The 23,147-nt window shown below is 36.6% G+C and overlaps 2 protein-coding genes across 3 annotated transcripts in view; one reads left to right on the forward strand and one right to left on the reverse strand.

Annotated features, from left to right (window-relative positions):
• Window positions 1-1,016: 1,016 nt before the first annotated feature.
• LOC149547996 (haloacid dehalogenase (HAD) superfamily protein) overlaps window positions 1,017-23,147 on the forward strand; it is a 41,250-nt gene continuing 19,119 nt past the window's right edge. For both annotated transcript variants that reach the window (XR_016353956.1, XM_089792028.1), the window contains exon 1: window positions 1,017-1,581. Coding sequence is in view for 1 of the 2 variants with exons in the window: in XM_089792028.1 (XP_089648154.1) it covers window positions 1,044-1,581 (538 nt within the window). In the remaining variant the exon portion in view is untranslated. The remainder of the gene's footprint in view (window positions 1,582-23,147) is intronic.
• Window positions 19,667-23,059, reverse strand: LOC149547997 (uncharacterized). Its single transcript, XM_089793650.1, has 6 exons — window positions 22,304-23,059; window positions 21,932-22,164; window positions 21,664-21,816; window positions 21,115-21,515; window positions 20,572-20,977; window positions 19,667-20,437 (listed from the first exon to the last, which is right to left on the reverse strand). Exons 1-6 carry the CDS (start codon window positions 22,975-22,977, stop codon window positions 20,103-20,105), a joined length of 2,202 nt encoding a protein of 733 aa, XP_089649776.1. The 5' UTR covers window positions 22,978-23,059; the 3' UTR covers window positions 19,667-20,102.

The raw sequence follows: 23,147 nt of genomic DNA on the forward strand, positions 1-23,147 counted from the left end.
GGTGTTTGATTGGGAATACCTATCATCATATTGATGATGAATCTACATCTGGAGACTTCTCTTATATGAAAGCCAATATCAGGGTAGACATAGAAAGCTTTGGCGATGAGGAAAGGATTGGATTTGTGCTAAAAAGACTAGTTTCTACAGAATGGAGAGGAATGAGCCCTACTTAATCTTTTCCTACTATGGTTTGCAAGTCCACGTCAATGCCAATGTTAGCCCCAAATCAGTGAAGTTTAAAATTCAAAGCTAGAAAGAATAAAATCAAATATTGTGCAGCTACCGAGATAACGATTTGTAAGAAGACGTCATTTAATCTTGGGGTGTTTGCACATGATGCCCTTGAGCGGCCTTATAATTGAGGTGGTCGCGTGCATAGTGATGTCCCTATCAATTGCCATGTCTTTGACTCACACGGTTCTTCTCCTTCAGCACGATGATCTCCGTTGGAATGTTGGCAACCAACTATTCGTCATGGGAAAATGTTTATTGCGATCGAGAAGGTCTTATTCTGTGCGGGTTATTTTTGTACAGTTTTGGTGTAGTTATGGAGACAAAATTATACTCGACATGCCCATTCCCCTTTACAACAATGCCAGTCGAATCCAATCCGCTTTACCAGAGCAACTTTTTGAAATATTTTTGAAATATACAAACAACAGAATGAGCAGAAACGATACCCCAAAAATATCAACGCTTAACACGAACCCGACAGATTGTCAAATATGATTAAATGAGATTGAGAATGGGAAGGGGCATTCCAATTACAAGTATTTTTTGGATTAAACAAAAGCTCATTTTGAACTATTTTGAAAATTCATAATCCTATTATGCATTCCAATTCCGCCAACCAAACAAAGAATATAATTTGTATTCTAATTTTCAATGCCAATTCTCATGCTATTCCAGCAACCAAACGGGCCCTTGGTGATAACAGTTCTGTAGTAGCAAACCTTCCAAATGGGAAGACGGCATTTTATATTATATAATGGGGAAGCATTTATTATATCGCAGACCGCGATATAAGTTCTGCGACGGAGATGCTTCTAGTTCCCTCTTCTCCTCGTTTCCTTCTCGGTGAAATACCTTACAAACTCAAAATTCCAGAATGTATTTCATCTTCTTCTCTCAAGCCACAACTGCGAATACGATGTTGTGCTAATCAAAACAACAAACCAAAATTGAAACCCTCGATTCTCCTGGACATGAGTTCTTCTTCTGCCCCTTCTTCCTACACACAGCTGGGCGAGGGCAGTGAGAGTGACAGTGGTGATAACAATAGTAGCAAGACAATGTGGGGTAAGCTAGGTCAAAGGTTCAATCCGCGTGGCATTCTCTCGAGCGTCAAGGTCATATGGAAGGAGCAGCATTTGGCCCTGCCACATTTGAGTGTGCAGGATATAAGGTGGATTAATTGGAAGGAATTGAAGAAGCAGGGGTTTCAAGGGATCGTGTTCGACAAGGACAACACACTCACGGCTCCTTACGCACCCTCCCTCTGGCCCTCGCTCGCTCATTCTTTGCAAGATTGCAAATCTGTTTTCGAAGGTCACATTGCTCTGCTCAGCAATTCTGCCGGTAGATACAATTTCTTCTATTTCCCAGAAAAATATGCTTTCAGTCGCGTTGCACTTTAACGTTTTCACCTTTTTCGAAGATGTTACTTTTTTTTAACTCCTTGGATAGATTTACTTTTCTTTTGTTGCCAAATATTGGGTAATGTTAATTGTTCCTCTATCTTCATGTGGACTGAATAAGGTACTACTAAAAAATTAAAATATGGATCAACGTACCAGAAATTATGCTTTCAATCAAACCACATTTTAAGGGTTTCCTTTACATTTCAAGGCAAAAGGTTGCGTCCCATGGCATTACTTACTTTTGTTGTTAGATGTTGGGTGAGGTTAACAGTTTGCCTATCTTTATGTGGGCTGAGTAAGGAACTGCGCAAAGGTTTAAACGTGTAATTCGCTGAAATGTGATTTTATCGGTTAGAATGCAATTTGAACTTACAGAGCGAGCTTGTAGCGCACTTGAAGTCCTAGACTCCTGAGTCTTAACGCACAGCCAGTGTCGGTTATAAGGTTTGTTGGAATCCTCAATTTAGCGACACATATGGGGGCCATTCCATGGTTGTGTTAGAACGCTTGCTTTTATACACTTGTATGTCACTCGTGAAGCGACCCGTGGTTGACAGTGTGTGTTCGATCCGGAGGCTTTCATGGCAATTTCAACTTGATTCTGCTTCGATTCCAGCATTTTTGTTATCTTCAACCCTAAGTGGCAATACCCAAACACTACACAACTGCTATTATTATGCATTGCCGTGTGAGCAATTTCATGTCAACAAGGAAAAACACATTTTCTCAGCCTATTTCATTTCAGTCGCTATACAAATTTTTTATGCAAATAGGAAAGGAGTCGCAGCAGTACATTGCCCGCAACAGATATTATCATTGCTTAAGCTTAGTTCGTGTATGGTGAATCCCTTATGATGAATTTTAAAATCTATTTAGAAGTGTACATAAATTTTATGATGCACTAGATTTATTTCAGTAGGTAAGTCTGTAGATGGAAAGGAGTGGGTATTTCTCTCCTGCCCTCTCCTAACAGCTGGGCTGAGTTCCTTTAAAATGGGTTACAAATTCTTGCTATGGAAATAAACGTTATGGTAGATTCGTTTATGGGTTACCAACCTTATGGTAGATTCGTTTATGAATTATCCTTTAAACAAATTGAAAAGGACATGATAATAAAACTGGAACCAATCTGTAAGAAAACTTAAACTTAGGGTTCGTTAAGGAAAAATGTCAAATCAAATTTATTATTAATTATCAATGCAGAATTTACTGGTTAATTCAGTGTATGTCACAATTTAGGATTTATATTATTATTCTTTTTAATTAATAAATTTATGATATGTGGATTAGGGATATATTTAGTTTATTTTTAATTAATAACTTTATGATATTGTGGATAAGAGATATATATAGTATTTTTTAATTACTAAATTTATTTAATATTGATCAATAAATAATAAGTATCTGTAATGATATTTGAGTTGACACATATATTTTATATTACTGTACTGGATTTCAAATATTTAATATTTATGGTATTTTTGTTTAACATATTCATGATACAGTATTCTGTACCTAATTTCTGATTTTAGGCTGCAAATATGTTCATGTTTATGATTTTATATGAATTTTGCATGTACTTCTTCAGAATGCACCCAGCCTCACATTATTTTTGTTTTACTGACATACCATACCTTTGTACTTGTACCCAATTTTGATTCAGATTTTGTAACTGGGACATAAATATTGGATGTTTAAGTATTAATGGAAATGCAAGTTGTAGGCTTTAGCTGACTAGCCACTGGTGCTTAAACAGAAAAAGGGCACCCCCTCAAACCAACCTGACTGGGCTAAATTAGAGACCAGCAGTGCCATCCAGTGTGCTGCTGATCACTAATGAGCCTCATGGATTTTTTATTTGGTGTGCTTGGGCTGGATATTTATAGTGTTGCCTCTACTGGAATACAAGAGGTTCACAACCACTTGGACTTTATTTCACCAAGAGTCAAGGGCCCAAATTTAGCACATATACATGTAAACATGTACTAATAATATCACCAAGGAATCTCTTGGAAGGGAAATTCTCAAACATTTTCTACATAAATAACTACTCAAACTCCTGATGGGAATTTGAATATGTTGTTGATGTTGTTTCCAACCATTTTTGGAGTTTTCAGAAGTTTCCTGCATTTGAGTTTTAGCTTTTGGAAGTATTTGTTGAGTCATTTCTAGTAGTTTTTGAGAGCTTCTGATATAGTATCCAATAATTCCAAGAAAATTTTCTTTCTTGTACTGTTTCCTGCCGATTCCTGTTTTTTAATTTTTCTTTAGTAGTCTCCAGACAAGTTTTAGCAGTTAATTTATCCATCCCTTTCGCATATTCATCTTTCACTTCTCTAATATTTTCAAATTCTAAGTACTGGTTTCCAGTTTTTGTTGCAAGGCTTGTGTGAGATGTCATGCCATGGCATGTGTTGAATTCTGAACCAGAATGTAGAAATTCAAAATGCAGAAACACATCAACAGATGACACAATAACTTATCCTGGGATCCACTTGAGGGTGAAAAACTCAGCCCCACAAAAGATAGATCCTTTATTGTATTCTCAAAACAAATACTATATTCTCAAGCTCATAACTGTTAACAGTTAAAGCAATAAACCTTATTCACAGTTTGAACACATTTATTATGAAAATCTAGAATATGTAAAAACTACAAGTATCTCACAGATTCTTCTCACACCAAGGAAGCTTACTGACATAAGTTGATCATACAGTGATCAAACACAGAATGATTATCCATGAGATATCGTACACATGACAGAAGATATATAGTTCAAACACTGAAGTCACAGAACCTATATATGAAACTCTTCACTGTTGTCTATCTGACGTCCCAAAAATAGCCTCTAATATTACTGGAAAAAGTACACCATGATGCTACCCGTTTAGCTCCCAATAAAATCACTTCGGGTTACGCTTGAATAAACATAATCATTGAATCCTCTATTGAATAAACCAACCGAAAATCTCTACTGCCACGAATAAACTTTATTCGTTGAATATAAAAGTGCGAAAACTGATTCATCACAATGAACGGACAATCATCAAGGCACCAGGTAAGACACGTCAGTCACAACTTGAGCCACTGCAAATATCAAGAAGACCCAATGCCATGTCATCACAAACCTGATATGAGGAGTGAATATCAAACAACTCTTTTAATGGCAGGGAGAAGAATAACCAATGACATATAGATGTAAATATGTGAATGAATAAATAGCTCGACGTCAGGCACCATAACTCCATGAAGTTGTGTGGAGATGGGAAAGGCAAGGAGTCGGTTTACCTCACCTTCAGAGAAATACAAAGTTTCTTAAATTAATGCACCAAGGAATGAAGAACACAGTCCATTATTGCAAATATATACTGAGAAAAACTTAGTCGAACATACAGGTAAGAATGATGTCTCTCGCAGCTAATAAAAACATTAACAGGATGTATAGATAAATTAACTGCTGAAAAATGTCAAAAGACTTCTTAAGAAATGATAAGAAACAAGTGATCGGCAGGAAACAGTATGATAAAGAACAAAAATTAATAAGGAACAAAAACTATTGGAAATGGCTTAATAAATACTTTGGAAAGCTGAACTCAAAGGCAGGATAATTCCAAAAACTGCCAAAAATGGCTTGAATTAACATCAACAATATATTAAAATCCTTCACTAGGAGTTTCTAACTATGTCTCACATTGTTTCTGAGACAGGGACAAGGAACAGCAGGGGTCGTGTTTCTGTGATATATTTATTATTTATGATTGTTCCTTTCAAAATATATTGATATATTATAGAGACAGAGATGGAAAGAGACAAGAGATATGTCAATAACTGATAACAACAATATCAATATGTAATTAAATCATGAGAGCTTTAGTATAACAGCACAAATTTTTTTAGTAAAGCATTTTTAACAGCAGTCTCTTAAACAAAGCCTCTTTTGGGCTATAATATCCAAAGAACCATTTGAGTCACTATCGCCCTGTAGCATAATTGTATCACCCTTCTTTACCATTTTTTAGTCTGTGCAGGTTCAAATCTGACAATGGAAGTGCTACAGGAGTGTGAGGCGGACTGTTACAGTTGTGACAATTTAATAGGCACAAAGCTTAGTTACCGATTCGGGATACGAATCCGATTCGGGCACGTGAATCGGATCCGTGGATTCGTGATTTTTTTTTTTCCCGATTAGGATTCGTGAATATATATATATATTACTGATCTTGCCCGAGCCCCAACTAGTAACAGATATATATATATATATATATATATTTCTCTCATTTATTAGTATATATAATGCATAAAAAGGTCATTTTAGCACTAGAAAGCCAAAAAATATATTTAAAAAAGTCATATTAAATAACTTAGACTCACTTAAACCTGTCGATCCTTGAGGATTCACGCTGGATCCTTGAGGATTCGTGCCTGGATTCATGCAGATCCGGGCAGGATCCTTGTTTTACATAGTGGATTTGTCAGGATTCGTGGGCCATGAATCCGGACGAATCCACTGTGTAAAACAAGGATCCTGCCCGGATCTGCACGAATCTAGGCACGAATCTGGATCCGGATCGGACCCAAATCTGGATCCGGCCTCTAGGGCACGAATCCGGTAACTAGGGCACAAAGCTCCCAAGTATGACAATGGGTGCCCTTATCTTGCTATTCGGAGCTAGACTTCGAGGAGACGACACTTCTGAACCTCTTGACTGCATTTTTAACTTACATCTGTCAGATTTGGACAACTTAAGATTAAGGCGCCCAACACCAATGTCTGGCGCTTTCAGCTCTAGTTTCTAGATCCAGTTTCTTTCTGTGTCTTCCTTCTAGATCTGGCTTACCGTGTCCAACCCTTTGTTTGTAACTTAATGTTCATTGCTGAAATCACTCATTTTTCTATAATTGGTCTAGATCACATACATACACTTCACAAATTTCAATTCTGTCACAAAAAAGAGACAAAACTGTAGTGTTCAACTCTCCTACCAGTACTGTAGCTGAACTTATTTGTGCTCTGATATTATAATGGCCTTTTGAGTTCCTTAAGTTTCGCCAATTGATGAGATCTCAATTCAATATGTTTCACGTTGAACCTAAAATCCATGGTAAGCGTGCAACAAGCAAGGAAAATGTAATGTCTTCTTTCTGAAATAGTACTTTATAATAAATAATAATAATATTAAAATATATAAAAAACAAATCTAAGAAATAAATAATAATATATAGTATATTGTAATTAAAAATTACTTAAGTTTAATGAGAAGTCAAAGGGCATGCAATGAAGAATTGTGACTCTCTCAACATTAGCAGTTCATTTGAAAGGGAGCATATAGAGGAAGGAGAATGAAGCAAAGGAATTAAGGAAGCAGAAATGAACCCCTTATTTTGTCAGTCACTGACAAGGTTGCATTGAAGTCACCTGCAAGTAAGACAACTTCATTCTACAGCTCCTGGATTTTCCCATCTAGAGTAGACCATAGCCTTCTTTTCGGTGACACGCTTTATAAATATTGAAGACATGTCTTTTAGAAAGACTAGCCTTGAGACTTAACGAACTGCCAATATCTGTCCCAATTGCAAATAAAAACCTTAAACATTCTTGGATTCCACAAAATTCCTAGGCCACCTAAAGCCCCATCCACTTCTACAAACCATCCTTGCCACGACTTCCACGACTTCAACAAATGATCAACTTCCCCCACTACTGACTTAGATCTTTGAATAAGTACAAAGTCACATTTTGTTTGATCAAGACCTCTTTCAACTAAATAACATTTGTCAAGGGCATTGCAACTCCTTATATTCCACAAAAGGACCTTCATGACGTTTGAGAAAGGGTGATTCCGTAAAGGAATGTAAGATCTCTGACAGAGTAACAGATTGAGTAATGTAATTCTCTTGACTGAAATTCTGATATATAATTCATATGTATTAATCTGCTATGTACTGAGACTGTTTTGAACTGTACCAAACAATTAAAACTTATATCAAAATTGGTGTGATAACTTCAGACAATATTGTGATATAATATTTTGTATATAACTTGGATCGACTGCAGATCACGATTGTGTGTTTCACTGCTGTAGATACTGATTATGCCGTGAATAGATGATAGTTCTCTCACAGCGAACACACACAGTATATATAATGAAACATAGAGTCATCCCATGTAGGGACATGACTCTACGTGGTACAAGTACCACACAGGGTCATGTCCCTACATGGACATGGGCTGGTCAACTTTGTTAATTGCTTAATAACGCCAATTCAAATAATCCAATGTGCGATGGTCATAACAAGTTAATGTACTATGACTGTCGGTGGTTTAGGATGCCACAAAAACCATAAGAAGAAAAGCCTGATACTATGTGAGGCAATATTATAAGATTCAATTTAAGTAAAGTAAATCATGACTCATATATATATATATATATATATATATATATATATATATATATATGTATGTATGTATGTATGTATGTATGTATGTATGTATATGTGTGTGTGTGTGTATACACACACACACTATCTGATTTACCACGTGCTTCAATTCGACTGAAGCTACAACTTTAACACTCCCTATTAGTGAGGGAGGATTTAATCATCAATGTTTCCTCACCATAGTGATATTCACTTGATATGTGCACTGACATCAGATTTGTGATGTCTATCAAGAGAATAAGTTATCTAATTTCCGTCACTCTGGGGCAGCAACTTAACGTAGTCTATCTGATAACAAGTAATCAGAATGCCATGATCTCTATCATGACAAGTATCATGATCTTCGACACTCTAGGACAACAACTTAATGTTCAAATATTTCCCAAATAATCCAACTAGTAACTTTCTTAACCATACTGCTTCACTGGCTCCCATAGAGGCAGCTACATGGGGACTGGTCAACTTTGTTAATTGCTTAATAACGCCAATTCAAATAATCCAATGCGCGATGGTCATAACAAGTCAATATACTATGACTGTTGATGGTTTAGGATGTCACAAAAACCATAAGAAGAAAAGCCTGATACTATGTGAGGCAATATTATAAGATTCAATTTAAGTAAAGTAAATCATGACTCATATATATATATATATATGTATGGATGTATGTATGTATGTATATGTTTACATATGTATATGTGTGTGTGTGTGTGTGTGTGTGTGTGTGTGTATACATTATCTGATTTACCACGTGCTTCAATTTGACTGAAGCTACAACTTTAACACTCCCTATTAGTGAGGGGAGATTGAATCATCAATGTTTCCTCACCATAGTGATGTTCACTTGATATGTGCATTGACATCAGATTTGTGATGTCTATCAAGAGAATAAGTCATCTAATTTCCGTCACTCTGGGGCAGCAACTTAATGTAGTGTATCTGATAACAAGTAATCAGAATGCCATGATCTCTATCATAACAAGTATCATGATCTTCGACACTCTAGGACAACAACTTAATGTTTAGAGATTTCCCAAATAGTCCAACTAGTAACTTTCTTAACCATACTACTTCACTGGCTCCCATAGAGGCAGCTATATATTCAGCTTCAGTGGAACTTAGGGCAATTGATGACTGCGTTCTGCTAAACCAAGATATCATTGCAGATCCAAGGCTAAAACAACATCTTGTAGTACTTTTACGATCGGTGGAACTGTCGGCCTAGTCAAAATCTGAGTACCCATGTAGTTGAATTTCAACATGATCATATTTTAGACCAAGTCCAATAGTACCACACAAGTATCTTTAAGTTGTGCTTGGCTGCCATGAGATGAATCTTCTTAGGTTACACATGAATTGACTTAATGTATTTGTTGCATAACAAATATCAAGGCGAGTATTCACCAAGTACATTAGAGATCTAGTTATTTGTCTATAGTATGTAGGATCTATAGGTTCAGATTCAATTATCATTTTTAAGCTTGTGAAGGTTTGTTTCCATTGACGTTGATAATGACTTGCAGTCCATCATTCCAAATTTGGTCAAGATGTCATCCGTGTATTTTCCTTGGTTTAAGAAAATCTAGTTCTCCTTTTTCCATGCTTCTAGAGCCAAAAAATATTATAGAAGTCCAAGATCTTTCATATCAAATTTAAACGCAATATCCTATTTGCATTTTACTATAATATAATCTTCCCCTGTTATTAGAAGTTATCAACATAAAGAACAAGAATTAACATATTGCCATCTGATATTTTGAAATATATATTAGGATCAGCTTCATTTTTAGAGTATTCTAGTTTTGTGAGATGACTGTCTATCCTTTTGTACCATGCCCTGGGGGCTTGTTTAAGGCTGTAGAGGGCCTTATTTAATTTACACAGGTAGGAGTTCTTATCATGAGTGAAAAAGCCTTTTGGTTGTTTTAGATATACTTCTTCATCAATAACACCATTCAAAAAGGCAGTTTTGACGTCTATTTTATGTATCTTCCATCTTTTGGATGCTATAATAGCAATAATGGTTCTGACAGAAGTGTATCGAGCAACTGGAGCAAATGTCCCTTCATAATCAATTCCAGCCTTTTGAGAAAATCCCTGGGCAACGAATCTGGCTTTTTATTTTTTAATACTACTGTTTGGTGCATGGTTGATTTTGAATAACCATTTGGATGAGACAAATGATTTGTCCTTAGGTCTAGGTACAATATCCCAAACATCATTTTTTACTATAGACTGATATTCTTCAATCACTGCATCTTTCCAAGCTTGGCATGATAAGGTCTTATCAATACTTGATGGTTTAGATTTGATGAGTTAGATATGAGGGCAATATAGCATGAATGACTTCTAGTTTTCTTGCTTTCTCTAAATATTTCTTCAGGTTCTACGTTGTTTTTTTCAATCATTTTTCTTGCCCATAATGGCCATTTCTTATTGTGAGGGTTTTCAAAAATTTCAGTATTTGATGATATGGGCTCATGACCTTTTGAACAATTCTCCCTCTGATTCTCAACTATAAGTTTTTTTTTAAAATTTTATAGTTGACTCCTTGTTTGATTCTTCCATGTTTTTAATAGAGGTTATATGCAATACCTTCTTCAAATTTGACATCTCTGCTGACTTCAATAGTTCTATGCCCTAGAATGTAAACCTTGTAACCTTTGGATGAATCACTATACCCAACAAATATAACTTTCTTCCCAGATGGTTCTAACTTGGATCTCTTTTCTTTCGAAACATGAATATATATTGGACAACCAAAGATTCTTAGGTGACTTAAATTTGGCTTATTTCCTGTAAAGGCTTCTTCAGGAGTTATTTTTTCTAAGATTGAATGGGGACATCAATTTTGGATGTAAATTGCTATATTTGAAGCTTCAACCCAGAATGAGATGTGGAGATTTTGATCATGCATCATGGCTTTAGCGGATTCAATGATAGTTTTGTTTTTCCTTTTTACCACTCCATTTTGTTGTGGATTACAAGGTACTGAAAACTCCCTCTTAATCCCAACAAAAGTGCAAAATTCTTTAAAGTTCTCATAAATGTATTCACCCCCATTGTTAGAGCTTAGACTCTTGATTTTCTTCCCAGTTTGATTTTCGACTAATGCTTTAAATTCTTTGAACTTTGATAATACATTGTTTGACTCTCTAGTTTTAGAAAGTAAATCCAAGTTTTCTTGGAGAAGTCATCAATAAAAATTACATAATATAAGAACCCTCTTAGTGAAGGTATTGACATAGAACCACATGAGTTAGTTTGAATAAGTTCAAACACAGTTTTTGATTTATGTTTGCTTTAAGGGAAAGATCCTTTGATATTTTTTCCTAAAGCACATCCCTTGTAGGTTCCAATGTGATTAGATTTGAGACTAGGTAGACTTGTTACAATCTTTACAACAGATGGTAGAGCACGAAAATGAAGGTGACCTAGCCTTCTATGCCAAATTTCATTAGAGTTTGAAACTTGATGGTTTAAAGCTAGGTTATTGAGGGTTACAAAGTTTCTACAAACTTCCATCTTTGAAACCTATGGTGATAGCATTCTTAATATTGGAATTCTTGGGACAAGATAGAACATTATCTTCTTGAAAGGTGACACAATACCCTTGATCTGCTAGGCCTGAAATGGAGACCAAATTTGTTTTGATGTCAAGTACAAATAGTAAATCTTTTAGTTGTAGAGTAACTCCGGTTTTCAATTGTATTGAACAGCTCTCGATTCCTTTCACTAGATAGGCGGAGTTGTCCCCTACTGTGACTTCTTCAGTGGAGTGATCTTCAAAGGTTTCAAATTGGTCTTTGAATCCATTTGTGTGACGAGATGCTCCACTATCTATAATCCAAGTATTTTTGTTGGTATTTAGTTCACCCGATAATGCTAAAAGGAATAGTGCGTTTTCTTCCTTGACTTCAGCTAGGGCAGCTTGAATTTTCTTTCTTTCCAGGCAGTATTTGTGAATGTGTCCAAATTTATCACACTTGTAGCATTGAATCTTAGACATGTCTCTTTTCTTATATGTTTGATTACTCTTTTCCCTTTTTCGTTTGAAATGTCTTTTCTTCCTTTTATTCTTTGTGTTAACTTGAATGGCTTGAATCTCCCTCTTGACTTGGACTGATTCCTCTTGTGATTAGTCTTGATTCTTCTTGTGTACAATTGTTCTTAAGTTGGTCAAAATTTGGCAATTTAGATCAAGTGCTAATTCCTCGAATAAAGGATTCCCAAGACATAGGTAATCCTTTGAGAGCTATTAGGGATAATTCCTTGTCATCAACCTTATTTCCAATTGTTGAAAGTTGATCTTTTAATTCTGCAATTCTAATGGATAAGATGTGATAGTCAATTCTTTATTCATCTTGATGTATAGAAGTTGCCATTTCAAAGTGAGCAGTCTGCTGGTATTATTGATTTCAAATATGTTTTGGATAGTCATGAACATCTCATAGGCGGTTTTTAGATTTGATATGGATGGAAGAATCTGATCTTTAACAGAATCTGTAATAATTTTCATAGCTTTGTTATTATGCCTTTTCCAGATGGTTTTATCTGGATCATTTTCAGGCATAGTTTTATTTTCTTCCACATATGCTTCTAATTCAAGTTCTCGAAGGATGATCATAATTCAAATTTTCCATGATACAAAGTTTGAAGCACCTTCGAGTCTATCCTCCAGCCTTACATGGTTCACCAAGGTTGCAACTTAGACTTTATTAAATAGGTTTGAAATTTGAGTGGCAACCAATTATTTAAACTCTATCAATTAGGCTCTGATACCATGTAAAGGAATGTAAGATCTCTGACAGAGTAACAGATTGAGTAATGTAATGCTCTTGACTGATATTCTGATATATAATTTATATGTATTAATCTGCTATGTACTAAGACTGTTTGAACTGTACCAAATGATTATAGCTCATATCAAAATTGGTGTGATAACTTCAGACAATATTGTGATATAATATATGGTATATAACTTGGATCGATGGCAGATTATGATTTTGTGTTTCGCTGCTGTAGATACTGATTATGCCGTGAATAGAAATAGTTCTCTCACAGCGAACACGCAGTTTATATAATGAAACATAGAGTCACGCCCTAGGGACATGGACAGGTCAACTTTGTTAATTGCTTAATAATGCCAATTCAAATAATCCAATGCTCAACGGTCATAACAAGTCAATCTACTATGACTGTTGGTGGTTTAGGATGCCACGAAAACTATAAGCAGAAAAGCCCAATATCATGTGAGGCAATATTATAAAACCTTTTTCCGATCTCAACTTACTTTGGCTTGCTGCACTTCCAGCCAACTCCAATTTGAACCATTTGGATTTGGAACATCTTTTTTTCATTTCGGGGGTCTTGACTTTGTCTGATTTCAATCCCGTCTGTGACTCCAAAGACCCTTTTACAACTTTTGTATTTGAAGAAGATTCATGACCACTCTTCTCCAACGCAAATTGTTTATTACGGCTTAGAGACATATAAACATCTTTAAGTTGAACCCCATGATCGTTCTCCCCATCACTACAATGGATTCAACTTTGAAAGCGACCCTTTCATCATGCAATGCCCCTCTAATCTGACTTCCTTTGTAAGGGAGACAACCTTTGAAACATTTCCGAATTTCTTCTGCCAGTATCATCTTTTCCAAAATAATGCCCATCCCCAATCTTACTTTCCCCATCTACTTGGGATTGGTTGGGCATGATTAAAAGGTTACTCTATTCCAGTGCTTTCAAGCTACGTCTATCTTCATTATTGGGTCTTCATCCTTACCGACAACTCCATCTGTTTTCCCATTCTAAGTGCAATCAACAAGATATCCCTTTGTACCATATCTGTCTTTCATTACCTTTGGACTCTCATACTTACTCATCACAGTCTCAATAGTATTTCCCTTGAATGCTGATTCAATGATAATCTCTATGCTTGGCTGGTCATTCTCTAAACAGTGTTTGCACAGTCATCTAAATCATTACCCAGGTCCTTCTGAGTTGGTGTAGAGCACAAGGGCACCCTACTGTCTTGCAGTGATTTTGTGCGCGATCTATCTTGGTCTCCAATCATATCATTGTCCCATGTTTTGTCTATTTCTCCCTTTTCTGACATTTGAATAACTTTACACATAAAGGCTTCATTCACCCCCATTTTTTCGTTTTAAAAACTTGAAATGTTCCCACTTTGTATGGCCTGTGTTTTTACAAGACTTAACTCCACGTATTCCTCCACTCTAATGTTTTTTTTCTGCATACAAACATTTGTGACCAGGTCTATTTCTTTCTAGATCGGATGAATCAGACTCTAGCTGATATATATATTCTAGCATACATGCTAAAATCTTTACTCTTCACTCCTTCCCCAACCTTAATAAACGTCCCTAACTTGTTTCCTATCATCATTAGTATGTCCATGTCCTAGTATTCAAAATGAAGATTATAGAGCTGAATCCAGATTGGTACTCCCTCTATTTTTGCCTTCAAAGGGTTGAAATTCGACTCCTACTCTTTAATAAAAAGGCCCATTCCACTCATCATGTTGGATAACCCATTGTTTTGCTTGAGCAGTTTCACAAATAACTAAGTAAAAAGCTTTTGGGAGGGTTTTAAGTTCTACTTTAAAAGGCCATATTCTTTGCACCATTTCTTGATGGGGGATAACATCGACCATTTCTTGATCCACTTCATAGAAAAGCCTTTCTCTCTGAACCATAAAAAACATCATTCCATCCAATGTGATCTATATTAATCGATAGGGTTTTTGCCCGAGACAAAATATACCTTTGCTGGTATATCCTTTGTCTTGACCTCCTTTGGCTTCCAAAATTTCTTTGAAACCCTTTAATATTTTTTTCCGTTTGAGTTTGTTACCTCCCTTACCTTCCTCTCGCACACTCAAGTAGTGCCCAAGCAGAAACCATTCCGTTTTGTCTGTCTTGTTGCAAGTCTTGGTCCATACATGTCCTATAATTGCCTGATCAACCAGAAAAACCCTTCCAATGACTTGATCTCGACCTCCCCCTCAACACACTCCATTTGTTTCTTAATTCTAAGTCTATTTTTGCATTTGTATTTTTAAGCAATCTATAATTCTTTCAGACTTCTGGTAATGTAGATAGTTCTAGTTAAGGTGGAAATAAACTCGAGTTTGGATTTCAATTCTATAGGCACCTCAGAAGTGTTCTAAAACATCACAATGAAGTTATGCTGTTGAATATCTTTGCATATAATGTAGATAGTTCTAGTTAAGGTGGAAATGAACTCGAGGTTGGATTTCAATTCTATAGGCATCTCAGTAGTGTTCTAAAACATCACAATGAAGTTATGCTGTTGAATATCTTTGCATATAGTTACTACATGCCAATTTGACCTATTAAACATGTTGGAGGTTGTTGGAATAGGAGTTTAAGAGAATGATCATGCATTGTTGTTTAATTGCTAGAGGCTATGGCAATTTGCATTCTTTTTTGGCTAGTGACCATTCCTATTGATTTTGGTGGCCTTTATGTTTAAGATGGAGGTTGTTTTTCTTGTCCATGTGAATTTCCAACAAATAGTTGGAATGGTTATGTTGCTACACCCAAATGACTGAGTTTTCATTGCTGGCAGGCAAAGAAGTATTTATGACAGCAAAGAAAAGGAATAATGGGTTGGCTGGTGCAAGTGAGAAGACATTCATCGCAGGAAAGCAAAATGAAAGCTGTATTTAGAGTATATCGTGATTCCAAGAGTTGAGTGGTGATTGAGGAGGGTGTTGGTTCCTTGCACAAGTCTAATAGACTGTTGAATATGACATCATATTCCATGTATTGACAATCGATAGTAATGTGGTGTTGACAACATGCCCTTCTTGGAGTTTTGATAATTTAATGACGTAAAATATACTAAGATAGCACACAAGGAGTAGGTCAATTTACTTTTGAGAGTCTAAAAGTTTGTGTGGAAGCACAGTGCATAGTTGGAGGTTTACAACAAGTGATAGGGAGAGGGACCATTGTTGTGGTCTTGCAGAGTTTGTTGAGAGTGGTTTACTAAGATTTGGAGCACTTTGAGATGTATTGTAGATCATAGTTTTTCTGCAATTATCATGGGTTGGTGAGCTCAAAACAGAAGTGAGCACACATTGAGTGGGTCAATTTATTTGAGAGTTTAGAAGTTTGTATGGAAGCACATTGCATAGTTAGAGGTTTACAAAAAGGGGATAGGGAGAGGGACCATTGTTGTGGTCTTGGCTCTTGTAGAGTTTTTTGAGAGTGGTTCGCTAAGTTTGGAGAACTTTGATATGTATTGTAGAAGGTAGTTTTTGTGCAATTATCATGGGTTGGTGAGCTCAAAATAGAACTGAGCACACATTGAGTGGGTTAATTTACTTGAGAGTTTATAAGTTCATATGGAAGCACATTGCATAGTTGGAGGTTTACAACAAGGGGACAGAGAGAGGGACCGTTGTTGTTGTCTTTCAGAGTTTGTTGAGGGAGGTTTGCTAGGTTTTTGAGCACTTTCAGATGTATTGTAGTAGGTAGTTTGTGTCCAACTATCTTGGAGTTTGTGTGCTATCTTGGATTAGTGAGATAGTGCGCATGGAGTTAGTTAATTTATTTGAGAGTCTAGAAGTTTGTGTAGAAGCACGTTGCATAATTGGTGGTTTGTAATAAGTAGACAGGGAGAGGGACCATTGTTCTGGTCTTGCAGAGTTTGTTGAGAGTGGTTTGCTAATATTTGAAGTACTTTGAGATGTATTGTAGAAGGCACACATGGAGTTTGTGTGGAAGAACATTGCATAGTTTAAGGTTAACAGGAAGTGGATGGGGAGAGGGACCATTGTTGTGTTCTTGCAGAGTTTGTTGAGGTGGTTTGCCAATATTTGGAGCACTTTGAGATATATTGCAGAAGGTAATTTGTGTGCAACTATCATGGAGTCTGGACTGTTGCAATAGCACATGGAGTGGGTCTATTTACTTGAGAGTGTAGAAGTTTGTGTGGAAGCACATTGCATAGTTGTAGATTTACAACAAGTGGATAGGGAGAGGATCATTGTTGTGGTTTTGCATAGTTTGTTGAGAGTGGTTTTCTAAGATTTGGAGCACTTGTGATGTATTGTTTAAGGTAGTTTGTGTGCAACTATCCTGGGTTCCTGTGATAACACACATGGAGTGGGTCAATTTGCTTGAGAGTCTAGAAGTCTTGGTGGAAGCACATTGCATAGTTGTAGGTTTACAACAAGTGGATAGGGAGAGGGATTACTTGTTTAGAAATACTAAGATAATTTAATGAAATGAAATAATAAAAATATTTAGACAATGGGAATTGAAAGAATAGGTCACAAGGACTGACTGATAGGATTTACAAGCTTTCTGTCCAAGATGCATGTGTGAGTCAAGGATTACAACGCTTATGCAGGACGCTAGCACAATGAGCACATGTCTTGTGCAAATAGGGTACAACACCATAATAGAAAGGTACTAAGGTGACTTAATAGACAAACAAAATATTAACAAAGCTAAGAACAATAACAGGAAATATAGAATAATGGAAATATGATACTCAAATGACAAAGGAAAGGAAAAAGATCTTATAATTGATGAAGGGTGGTGATTTCCAATACACTACTCCATTCTCCTCTATAAGCCTGGACACAAATAGTTGAGAAAAAATGTTGGGGCTGTTGTTTTAGAAGCTTGCCAAAGTCAGACCTCCTCTTTTGGTGTTTTCACGTTCACATACAACCAAGGATTTGATAGATAATTTGATAGCCAAGATAATAGATACAAGATAAAATATATACTATTGATATGGTACTTCAAATCAAAGGAAGTAAATGCATGCGAATAAAGCAGTGCCCCTTCAGTGCCAAGAAACCAGAGTTTGAGGGAAGGAAGGCAAGAGCAAGCTGATGGACGTTGTGCATTGAAAATGAGAAAAAATAGCAGCATGGAGTTGTGAGACAGATCAGGAAGGTCCAGAGAGTGTGTAAACAACCAGCAAGATGCAAGAATGACCAAGAAGACCCAAAATGGAGTTTTTAAGCAACCCTAAGGATTCTAGACATTTGTGGCCTGACATAAGAGGTGTTGCACTGCTAGGGACAAGAGACTTAACACTGTAACGACCACCTCCAGACTTCAGATTCCTGGGACGAGTGTGTGCTGAGCAGACGCCTCTGTGACATGCACATGTCTAAAGTAAAACAATCCACATGGTTAGGAACTCAGACAAAAGTGGTGACTGGGCAATTGGATGGAGTGGAGGCAAAGGTGGAGATTTTGGTTTTGCTAAAGTGGAGGCGCAATGCAACATGGAAGTAATTGATCAACAACTAACAAATAATTTTATTTTAATGAGACTTTGGGATTAATGCTTATATGCATTGGATTCAATTAAAAATTTATCATGGGGGCTCAATAATTTTCTCAACTTCATTCTGAGGAATGGATATTCATTTTGGCTATTTAACTGTCTGCCCTAGATGATTCTTGGAGAAATCATTATAACATTCTTAGCAATGCTAACAACGGAAGACTTTTATAGTATTTGTGATGTCTTATGAGGAAGACAAATTGTTTATATAATTCAAGATGGAGGATTGATGATTAGTCATCAACTGTGCACATTTTCCTGGGGAAAAAAGTATACTTGGTGATTATTATATTGTGATTGATTATTTTTCTTTAAAATATTGCCATATCTGACTTGAGCCTTTTGCTTTCTCTACATCGAAATTCTGTTTGCAAGCCTTGCCTCATTATATTGGATAGATTGCTGGAACTCCCAAGACGGTGATAAATGATAAGGTGACAGTAAACAAAAGTATCGAATGCCTTAATATCCTTTAAGCATTAATCTCATAATAGCTTTGATGCAGTTGTGGCTTTACTCTGTCCCTGGGAACTGCAACATTTGCGAAAGAGAACTGTCTATCTGTCCTATATCGGGAGCAACAACAGTCTAATGCATATGAACGATGACTTTGACATGTTATGTGATAAGTATTTCGCTCAAATTTCAACACTAGTTTTCGTAAGTGAATGACACAATTTCTTCAATCACTGGTTCAGATGGCTCGTGTTCCTTGTGCACCCTTGGAAGAAATTCTGGTAACCAATAATATCTCAAGTATATATTTTTCTCCTGTTAGTACTGAAGAGTTTGCATCAGACTCTGGCATGTCTGTGGAATAATACCTTTATATTGCAGAGGCCGTTCAGACTATTATACCAGTAACAAATACTTTGGCAAGGAAATATTGGGAGTACTGTATATTGCTTCATAAAGTGTTTCTGATGTTAAATCATAGAAACGTGAATCGGAATCGGCAAGGCCGAATCGAATCGTGAATCGGCAATGAATCGGCAATGAATCGGCGATGAATCGGCAAATTTGAAAAAACCCTTTAAATTTAAAGATTTTAACAATTTAAAACTTATTTCATGCACCCTTTATTGAATATAACTTAAGCACACTATAACATCATCAAATAGAAGTTAAAACTTAACATACATAAACATGAAACATAAAATCCATCACATACGTAACTATGTTATCTAAGATTCTAAAATGTAAATTGTAGGCTAGCTGAAGTAAATAGAAATCAAATGATCATAATGATTTAAATCATAGAATGTATGTAAGATGATCCATAAGACATCAAATCATAAATTTATGTAAGAATCTAAGATGAAGATCCATGAAAGTTTGAAACTTTGAAACATATGTCTATCAATGATTCAGTATCAATATCTGTAAACAAAATATAAAAACAAGGCTCCAGCTCAAGCCTCAGGCTCATAGTCATCATCATCCTCAACATCATCCTCAAGCTCGGCTACAGCCTCAGCCTCAGCCTCTGAGTATCCAGTCTGCCTAGTAGCAAGGCGTCTAATGTAGGTCCTAGAGGACTGTCGAGCCATATCTCCCGCATATAAGATGGGCTCACGAATGTCGCTAGGGCCTGTGTCTGTGCGTGCACGTGTGCGTCTACCAATGCCTGAAGAACGTGCTCTAGCTGCCTCAGCCTCTATATCCACCTGGTCAATCCACTCACGTCTTCCTCAGTGAAGACTGGATCTACAACCTCTGTGAGCCACTCTGATTTTGGATCAATCTCCTCCAGAATGATCGGAGAGGAGTCAGTGCCCAAAATCTGTCTGATCCTAAGACGGAGGTTGTAATGAACGAAGACAAGATCATTCAACCTCTGCACTGTCAACCTGTTTCTCCTCTTCGAGTGGATGTGCTCGAACATGGACCAACTGCGCTCACATCCAGAAGCGCTGCTTGGCTGACTCAGAATACGAATGGCAATTTTTTGAAGTTTTGGGGTTGTGGCCCCAAACATTTGCCACCATCTATCTGAAATAAGGGAAAATAAAAATAATTAGTCTCATTTACAAATTACAAATTACAAGTTAACTCTAAAATTACATAATCAACTTTAAGTTTAGAATCTAGATTCATGAACATTGAATATATTATTTAATTTTTACCTGGCTGTATTGTTTCCCGAGCATCTATGGCTACCTTGCTAGAGAAAAGTGGCTCTTCTTTATTATTGAACTTATCAAGCTCAATAATTGCAGCACTGCTATCCTCATCAGTACTCAACCTCTGGATCACTGTATATAATCCGGTGAGAACCTCCTCATCCGCCTTGAAGTCAGGACGGAAACGAAATGCCAAATTCAAAAAGTAAGCTGCTGCATGGATGGGTTTGTGGAGCTGATTCTGCCATCTCCTATCAGTGATGTCCCAAATAGGGGCATACTTCTCCTGCACTCCTGCATACTGAGCTCTAATGGCCTCCTTGGCCCTATCCATGCCCTCATATATGTAGCCCATAGAGGGCTTCTCCCCATCAGCAGTTCGTAGGAGAGATACAAGAGGCTCAGTGGCCTACATATAAAGTAAAACAAAAATTTGAGTCAAAACTTAAACATAGAATAATTCAATAATATAAGGTAAAACTAAATCATTAAACAATTAGCATAGTAAACTGTAAAATATTAAATGTTAAATTGCAATAAAATTACCTTAAGTATTTCTCTAGCAGGTTTCCAAAAACCATCATCATCAAATATGCAATCCACCACATCTATCCCTGCAGTGGTCGTAGCATAGGAAGATGAAATCCACTCCCGCCCAACAAACATGCTCCTCAAATCATCCCTTGATGTCAACAAGGACTGCAAGGTGATGAAATTCGAGGCAAACCTCGTGATCCCTGGACGAGCTAACTCTTTGTCTCCTGTGTACTTCCTCATTGTGCTAAGGACAAATGAATGATTATAAATAAACTTACATATGTTTTTTGCCCTTTCCACACATGACTTGACCCACTCAAGTTTGCCAATTTCCTCCAACATGAGGTCAAGGCAGTGTGCTGCACAAGGGGACCAAAATATGGTGGGGTGCCTCTCTATCAAAAGTTTGCCTACAACAATTTTAAGATAATTAGAAATTCAAATTTCAAACATGTTAGAACTTAGAACTTAGGAAACTTAGAAATTCTAAGTTAGAATTAGAAAAAGTTCAAAATTCAAATAAATTTATTTTCAAAACTTAAAAAGTTAAAAGTTTACCTGCAGCAACATAACTTGCTGCATTATCCGTCACCACTTGCACCACATGTTGTTCCCCCACCTCTGCTATAACTTCCTCAATAACCTCACATAAGTATGTGGCGTTTTTTACATGAGCAGAAGCATCAATGGATTTGAGGAACATGGTATATCCTACAAGTAACAAAACAACGAATTATAATTACTATTAGCAATCAACAAATCAAAATTTGAAATAGTCAATCACGATTCAAAATTATGTATGTAGGAAAGTAGAATGATCAATCACCTCCATAGGATACAAGAAAATTGAGGAGTGTTCTTCCCCTCCTATCTGTCCAACCATCAGTCATGATGGTGCAACCCTTTTCGATCCACTCCTTTCGGTTGTCCTCAAGCTCATGCCTCATATCCTCAACCATTTCCTCCAGGAGGTATCCACTCAACTCAGCCTCAGTTGGGGCTTTAAACCCCGGACCACAAATGGCAACTGCATCTATCATGTTCTGCCAATAAGGAGTCCTGTCACAAATAGATAATGATATTGATTAGAAATTTAGATGTCAAAAACTAAAATCATAAAACAAGTAGATATAATTAAAGTTTTACTTTTACTTTTAACTTTAACTTTGAAGATAACAAAGAAAAAAGAATCAATTACCTGGCTGCAATAAATGGAATGTTGCAAAAGTACCAGAATTTGCAAATCTCTTTTCTGGCAGCATCATGAATCTCCTTGTTCAAACCCATGCCCTCAAGCGTGGGTTGGGAGCCAGGAGTAGTGCGGGGCACAAAGTAACTATCCATTCTGCTTTTCCGCACTCTAGGCCGCAATAGGTTGGTGTTGGACTCTGTCTCAGTATGAGACCGACTACCACTAACACTCACATGAGCACTAGCACTAGGATGAAAAGGAGGCCTAGAAGAACCCTCTCCAACACAACCTACGGATGCGGAAGCTGATGCAGATGCACTTGCAGATGTAGATGCGGTTGCGGATGTGGGAGCACGGGAGCCAATACCTCTTAACCCTTCAAGTTGCATTTTCTTAGTCAACTTGTCTTGTTCAATTTTTTCTAATGCCACTAAACAAGAGCGTTTTGCCTCAGCGGTTTGTTGAGTGCAAACTGTGACATCATGGCCAGGTATGCCAGCAATGTGGTATTTCAATCTATAGATACCTCCCGAATTTATTTTTTCTTTGCAAAATATACATTTTGTTTGATATTTGGTTCTCCCAGGAAACTCTTCATTATATTTCCAGCATTCATCTTTTTTACCCATTGTGGAAATTGGAAAATGAAAGCAAAGGGCTGCTGCAATAAAAAAATTCATGTAAAAAATCAAAGTTTGCAACTAATAAACAAAAACTACAAAACAACAAACCCTAGTTTGCAATTTAGTAAAACTAAAAATAAAAAAATTCAAGATTTGCAAATGAAGTTTGAACACTAAAAAAATTTAACAAAAAATGCATACTGCACTAACATGCAAAAAAAAAACCA

This window comes from Cupressus sempervirens, chromosome 7 (genome assembly GCF_028749045.1).
Source record: "Cupressus sempervirens isolate cs-2001-9-10 chromosome 7, ASM2874904v1, whole genome shotgun sequence".
Lineage (NCBI taxonomy): Eukaryota > Viridiplantae > Streptophyta > Pinopsida > Cupressales > Cupressaceae > Cupressus > Cupressus sempervirens.